The 6,593-nt window shown below is 35.9% G+C and overlaps 1 protein-coding gene across 1 annotated transcript; it reads right to left on the reverse strand.

The window, feature by feature from the left end:
- Window positions 1-159: 159 nt before the first annotated feature.
- Window positions 160-4,988, reverse strand: LOC306847649 (nurim). The gene is made up of 4 exons (XM_079381713.1): window positions 4,761-4,988; window positions 4,091-4,284; window positions 3,235-3,411; window positions 160-2,510 (listed from the first exon to the last, which is right to left on the reverse strand). Exons 1-4 carry the CDS (start codon window positions 4,909-4,911, stop codon window positions 2,205-2,207), a joined length of 828 nt encoding a protein of 275 aa, XP_079237839.1. The 5' UTR covers window positions 4,912-4,988; the 3' UTR covers window positions 160-2,204.
- Between the last annotated feature and the right edge of the window lie 1,605 nt (window positions 4,989-6,593).

Below are 6,593 nucleotides of genomic sequence, written 5' to 3' on the forward strand. Positions count from 1 at the left end.
GAGAATCACAGGTGCACACACCATATTGCATAAGAAAAGACGTTTAACTAAAACCGCCGTCTGCTCCTCCTCATCCTCGTCCTCCCCCGGACACCGGAGCCGTTAACGGGAGAGTTATGCGAGGTGGCTGATGCATGGGAATTAAACGGCATGGCTATTAGATAACGTAACTGCTCAGTTGCAGTCCAAACAGGCATGCATTAATTGCTTTATTATATAAATATCACACACACACACATTGAAACAATATACAAGAAATAGGGAGCAATTAGTGCAAAATGCACTTTCTCATTTTACTGTATGCATGCAATTTTACCCAATTAAGCTCATCATAGACATGTTTTTGTCGTCTGTCTGATTCCTGAAATATACTTTTAATTCTAAATTATACTAAAAGACAAATACATAATTTGTTGCAGCATTTTATTCAGCATTATTTAGCAAAGTAATGTGATAACCTTATAAAACGCACGTCGTGGTACAGGAAAAAACCCCATACAATGTTTAATAATGGTTTTCAGCTCTAGCAGTGCATTTTCTGTTCATGTACTTCTACAAAAGTAATTAAAATATAAAAATACATTCTGTACCAAACTCTGAGGTCATTATATGTAAACACACTTCAAGCATTAAACATTTTCATAAAACAAAAGGCATGTTTTGCAGTAGTATGACACTTAATTGTGAAAAACACAGGAGCTTAGTACATAACGCAGTATTTATCCCATCACCTGCTCACTTCTTGGTTTTGCGATGCTAAAGTATTTGCAAAAATAAAAGTATTATAAAAACATGCAGTAGGATGCAAAACGGCTGTTGTACGAAAGTCTTCATAAAAGCAGAAACAAGACCAAAATAACTTTTTTGTTTTCCATCTAACTTGCCTTGATGGCAGGTAAGCAAGTATAGCGTGTGTGTGTTTTCTTAATGAGTCAGGTCAGTGCTGAGTAGAGCAATTTAATCTGATGACCTTTGACCTGCAGCCAAAATACATCAGCTCCTCCTCTGCTGACTAAAAATAAAGAGAGAAAAAACTAAATGTATATACTATTCATTTGTAAATGATAATTTGTTGAAGGTTAAAGTAAACACTGTGGACAGAAAAGATGAATGAAGACTTCAAATACTGGCAGATTTTGGAGTGGCATACTGTCTTATTGCTCAAAAATACACATTAAACGTATTAATTTCCGAGATAAGTGGCCAACACTTGCTGAATTATACATTTAATTGATGGGCGTTTTTGAAACACTGCTGTATGAAGGTTTGAAACCTTTGCGAATCATTTGTTTTGAAACCAGCACACATCAAACTGCTAAAGTCTTGATTTTAGTAATAAAGGCTACGTCATGACTGTTTCAAAACATGTCAGAATGTCAGAGGTTCACATGAACCAGTCTATATGGTTTTTACCTGATCTCAGATCAATTTTATACATTTTTAAAACACAATCTTTACTATATAGAGAGAGATTTGATTTGGTTTATAAAAGGGCTTTTTATGCATATTTGGCCATAGTTTTCTTTGCATTTACATGAGTTGTTTTGAGCGCTCTGGGAAAAAGTGAATTTTGCAAAGCAATTGGTTGAAATGATTCAAAGTTTCAAAAAGCTTTGTTTCACTGTTAAAAATGCATAGTAATGATTAGACATGCAATATGCTGCATTTATCATTTAAAATGTGTATTGATGCATGCAAATAATGTTTCAAGTACTTAAAAAATATTTTGGACAGTTTATAGTGTATATTGTGCAATATTCTAGTATTTCATTCCAAACATAGCTTTAATTGTAATGCTGCCTTCAAGTCACATCGATCTGACCATATTTATAAGACATGAATGCCAATCAAGGTGCAAGCTAATTATTTTTTGATAAGAAGTTTTAACTGTCAACAGCACAATATAGTTTGTGCGCATGTATGTACTGTTGAAATACAGTATAGTTGGTTTTTGAGGCGAGAGGCTTGTGCAAAAAAACTACATTTCCCATCATTCTCTGTAGCAACAAGAATGATCAAATGCACAGATAAAGCCTCAGTTACGTGCTACATTTGCATCATTTTTTTTGCATTAGTGGTAAAATCTTCCTGACTTTTTGAGTGAAAAGAAATATGAAAATGTCCAAAAATAGTTTTGCGACTTCTGAATTTCTAGGTAACAACTTGAAGGCAGCATTAAACTCTTATTTGACCATGCCTATCATTCAGTCGGCCTTATGCGTGTTGTTGCTCCGATCGCTGTCCTCTAGTGGAGCGGAGAAGAGCTGCAGTTTGCAGCGGAGCTGCCGGCGCAGGTAAGTGCAGTCCTTGGTGTCCAGCGAGTGAGCGAGGATCAGGTATACGGACAGGTAAGCGGCCAGCAGGAGCCGGTCCAGCGGGAACGTGGGGAGCAGCCAGAGCACCGTGAGCAGCTCCACACAGATGGGATGCCTGAGGTGAGAGTAGAGCCGCTGCGCACGCTCAGACTTCAGCAGGAGAGGGTCGCCCAGACCCAGACACTCATAATACACCTGACGAACACAGAGGAGAGAGCATTTCAAATGTGCAAATTGGTGAAAAATTGCAACATGAAATATAAAGTGCAATTTGGTGCAGATGCTGATATTTATATGATGAAATTCTGATGCTTGTAATGTAAATCAGTGAGATCTGTATAACAGTACAGCAGATACCGATAATTTTATATCTAAATATCAGTCGTTGCTCTATATCTCCAATAATATGTCTTAGTAAGATGAGATTGAAATGATCCAAACATATAATGCAATGCAGATAGGATGAAGAAATAAACGCTCCTCAGAAGATGTGAGATGAAGATCATTCCTCCGCTGAGGAACAGAGAAAGTAAAGCTTCTGGAAACAAACGCTCCTCAAAAGATCCTGATGATCAGATTTGAGACGCACTGATTTATCTAGAATATGATTGATGGAGAATCAAGTAAAGCTGAGCTGCTTCAGTCCAGTAAGTGTTCATCTGGAAATATCACTACAGTTATTCTGATGATTACTTGATAAAATCAGTCCAGATTTGACAGCAGAAGCTGGATGTTTGTACAATTACACTAAAAAAGCTTTTACTTTATAAAGATGACCGAAGGCATGGAGTAGATTGTGTGCAACAGGTTTAACAGCAAGGTTGATCATTTAGAGGCCTTAGAAATGTGCATATCAAATATGATTCAGTGAAAATATAGCTTTTGTTGTTCTAAATGCTTATTGTAGATGCAAATGTACCTGTTTGATGCCCAGTAGTTCGGGATAGTCGAAGATGAGCAGGATACTGCAGATTATTGCCCAGCACAGGAAGTGTAAGATAAAACAGATGAGCGGGAACCAGATATCCCAGGGTGCATTGCGCACTGACCACAGGCAGGGGGCGCTGGTGACCGGCTGCCAGTATTGCATCAATATCTACACCCAGAATAATATTAGAGTTAGAGTAGAATTTATAAAATCACATTTCACTGTTACAGTTTGTGTTATTAAATTAATTGGGAAGTTATTTACAAATGTTTCTTAGGGTTTTAAAAGGGGTTTTCAAGAGAGTGCTAAGGATATGTGGAAAAGTTTAGAGAAAAACTGGAAGAAAAAAACATTTAAAAAAAATTAAAAAAAAAAAATAATTTTAAAATATAAGTAAATATAAGTATATAAATGTATATTTTTTTATAAATTAATACATAATTGATCAAAATAATACATAACACATTTAAATAATACATTTAAGTAAAATGAAAATAATTAAATTGCTAACTGTTTTACTTAATATATTTGATTACGTAATCTAAAAAAAATTAACTAAAATATAAAATTAATACATCTAAATGTACAGTACTATAGTGAGTAAACAAAATAATGATGTAACATAATAAAAACTAAATATTCTTCAAATAATATTTTACACATAACTCTATTATTACAACTGGACATCACTTGCAGAATTAAATGTGCCTATAATGCAATATTGTGACAACAATGCAGCTGCATACTAGCATCAGAAACATTTGTTGCATACTGTTTCACAGACTAGTTTGAAGAAAATCAGGCGGTGTGCAATATATACAGTGCAAAAAAATATATAAAGCTATACCTGCAGTGCTGCGGCGGTGGTGAAGCAGTACACAGTTCTGCTTAAAACCCCAAACACATTCTGACAGACTTGCTTCACTGGAGTCCAGGCCAGCAGACTGTGCTGGAGACTGAAGAGGACCAGAAGGAACACATCCACAGCTACAGCCTTCAGAACCACCCCGTCCCGCAGAGCCACAGACCAGGGCACAGAGTCTGGGAAAATAGACAGAAAACACGATAAAAACATACCGCCCAACGTGGGGCTCGAACCCACGACCCTGAGATTAAGAGTCTCATGCTCTACCGACTGAGCTAGCCGGGCTGTACACTCAAGACGCACGCATTCCGAAATGACGATATGACGTACATGTGTGCGAGTCTTTCCTAAACTTTTTTTTTTAAGTTATGCAACTTGCATTTATGCAATTTAACAACTTGTTTAAATGCATATTAAAATAATAAAACATCTATCAGTAATTTTCATTTAAAATCAAGCTTTTTAAAAATCAGATCAAACCGCCGAGAAACTAAAACCTTGGTCTTGTAACGAGCTACTACAAAGCGAATATATCAATTAAAAATAAAAAAACAATTCATTAGTATTTTTTTGTGCACATGGGTTCAGAAACATCATATTAATATTTATGCATAGCTTCTTTATTATTAAACTTGTAAAGTTTGAGTCTTACCTCGACACAGAGGCGCGGCCCCGCTCAGGTTATGATAGATGGCACGAAATGACACGAAGCGAACAAAGTCTGCACCGGTCACAAACACGCACACGAAAGTTATTAAAGCTGAAACACAAAGAAAACAGTCGCGAAAAGTCACGGACGCCATGATAATATTTATATTTCCAACGGACAGTCAGCACGGAACTTCCGGGAGGAGCGGCTGCAGTTACGCGCCAAAACCACCAGTCGGCGGAAATGGTCATGATTTTCAAATTGTGTTCTAAAAGTTTCTTTAGACATAATGTGGTTTTGTGGCTCCATTACATGGGGATATCGACGTATGGCCAAAGGACATTATGCCATAGGTTTTTGTGAAATGCCATCACATAACAATGACAACAGATGCTGTACATTCAGATTAAATGAACATACTTTTCTAACAGTCATGAAGTAAGCTCTTCATCAAATGTAGTACAAACTTAAACAATCCTGTAATAGTATTCCCTATAAGGGGAATTCAGTTTTCTTTTGTTTTTGGGAGCTGGATCATTTGGCTCAGCAATACGGACTGGATCTTTCAGCCTGCAAACGCAAACGCAAGAGCCAGTCCTTGTTTAGGACCACTTCTAGCTTATATTCACCTTATTTTTCAGCACAGACGTAAGCAGTTTTCTGTGAGTGCGTGAGACTTTTAGGTAAATAACTAGAAGAATATCAAAGTGCAGTAAACTGTCCAAACCAGTGTGTTTATACAGTAATTGAACCATGGCCTTGACCATTGAAGTTACAACGGCTGAGCCAGTAAGACATTGCAAAAAAGGTTAATAACACAGTCAAGTTTAGCAGTTTTGACCTGTTATCAAATATCACTGCAATGATTCAGTGTAATTATATTATGTATAAAACATAAATAATATAAAAACATCAAGCACATTGACAGAACATTATAGTGAACTGTGCAAAACGCAAACTATTTCACATTAATTATTCCAAATCAAATAAAGCGTGCTGTACAGTATAATAAATAATTATATTACAATGTGCAAAACGGCAGCATCCATTACTTGCAATATTGTGCCCTGAAACACTGTAACACTGTGCACTGACTGAACGCTGTATGAGCAAAGCAACTTTCAGTCAGATGTGTTGTCTGAAGGAGAATCATCACCAGATCCACCACAAACACAGACAGGGGGTTTAACTGGGGAAATCTGACGTTTAAAGGCAGGAGGGAAGCTGGGAAGAGAGCACATATTATTATTATTATTTATTTATTTATGGGATTATTCATTTTTAAGCATTTAAAGATGTAGGAAAGCTCTCAATGCCTGTTTTACTCACTCCGTTGTCTTGTGTCATCAGTTCAGTTTTTCAGCTGTAGAGGATATTGAAAGATCAGACTCAGTTTAGCATTAATTTACTGTTCAACTCATAATGAATAAACTTCAGCAGTGCAAGTAGATTTAAATAGAGTTTCTCTCACCTGTAGAATTCTATATTACCAGAAAAATGGAGTGTATGATAGAAATTTGTATATTTGATGTACTTTTTTATACAGAAAATGAAAATTTGAATTGTACATATTATATATTTATTTATTTTGTTAGGAAAATTCCATATGCATAAGAAGAAGTGGGCTCAATGTAAACCAAATTTTGCACATTTTATAAATGACTTTAAATCATATGTAAATCTCTTGGAACAAACAAAAAACAAAAAAGCATTGAAACACGTAATGCTCTGAAAGTATTGAACTTTATGTAATTTTCTTCCTTTATTTTTTCTCTTTCTTTTCTCTCTCTCTCTCTGGCAGCTAATATTAATTTGATTATGTGAATATGTAATACC

Source organism: Barbus barbus (genome assembly GCF_936440315.1).
Source record: "Barbus barbus genome assembly, chromosome: 27".
NCBI lineage: Eukaryota > Metazoa > Chordata > Actinopteri > Cypriniformes > Cyprinidae > Barbus > Barbus barbus.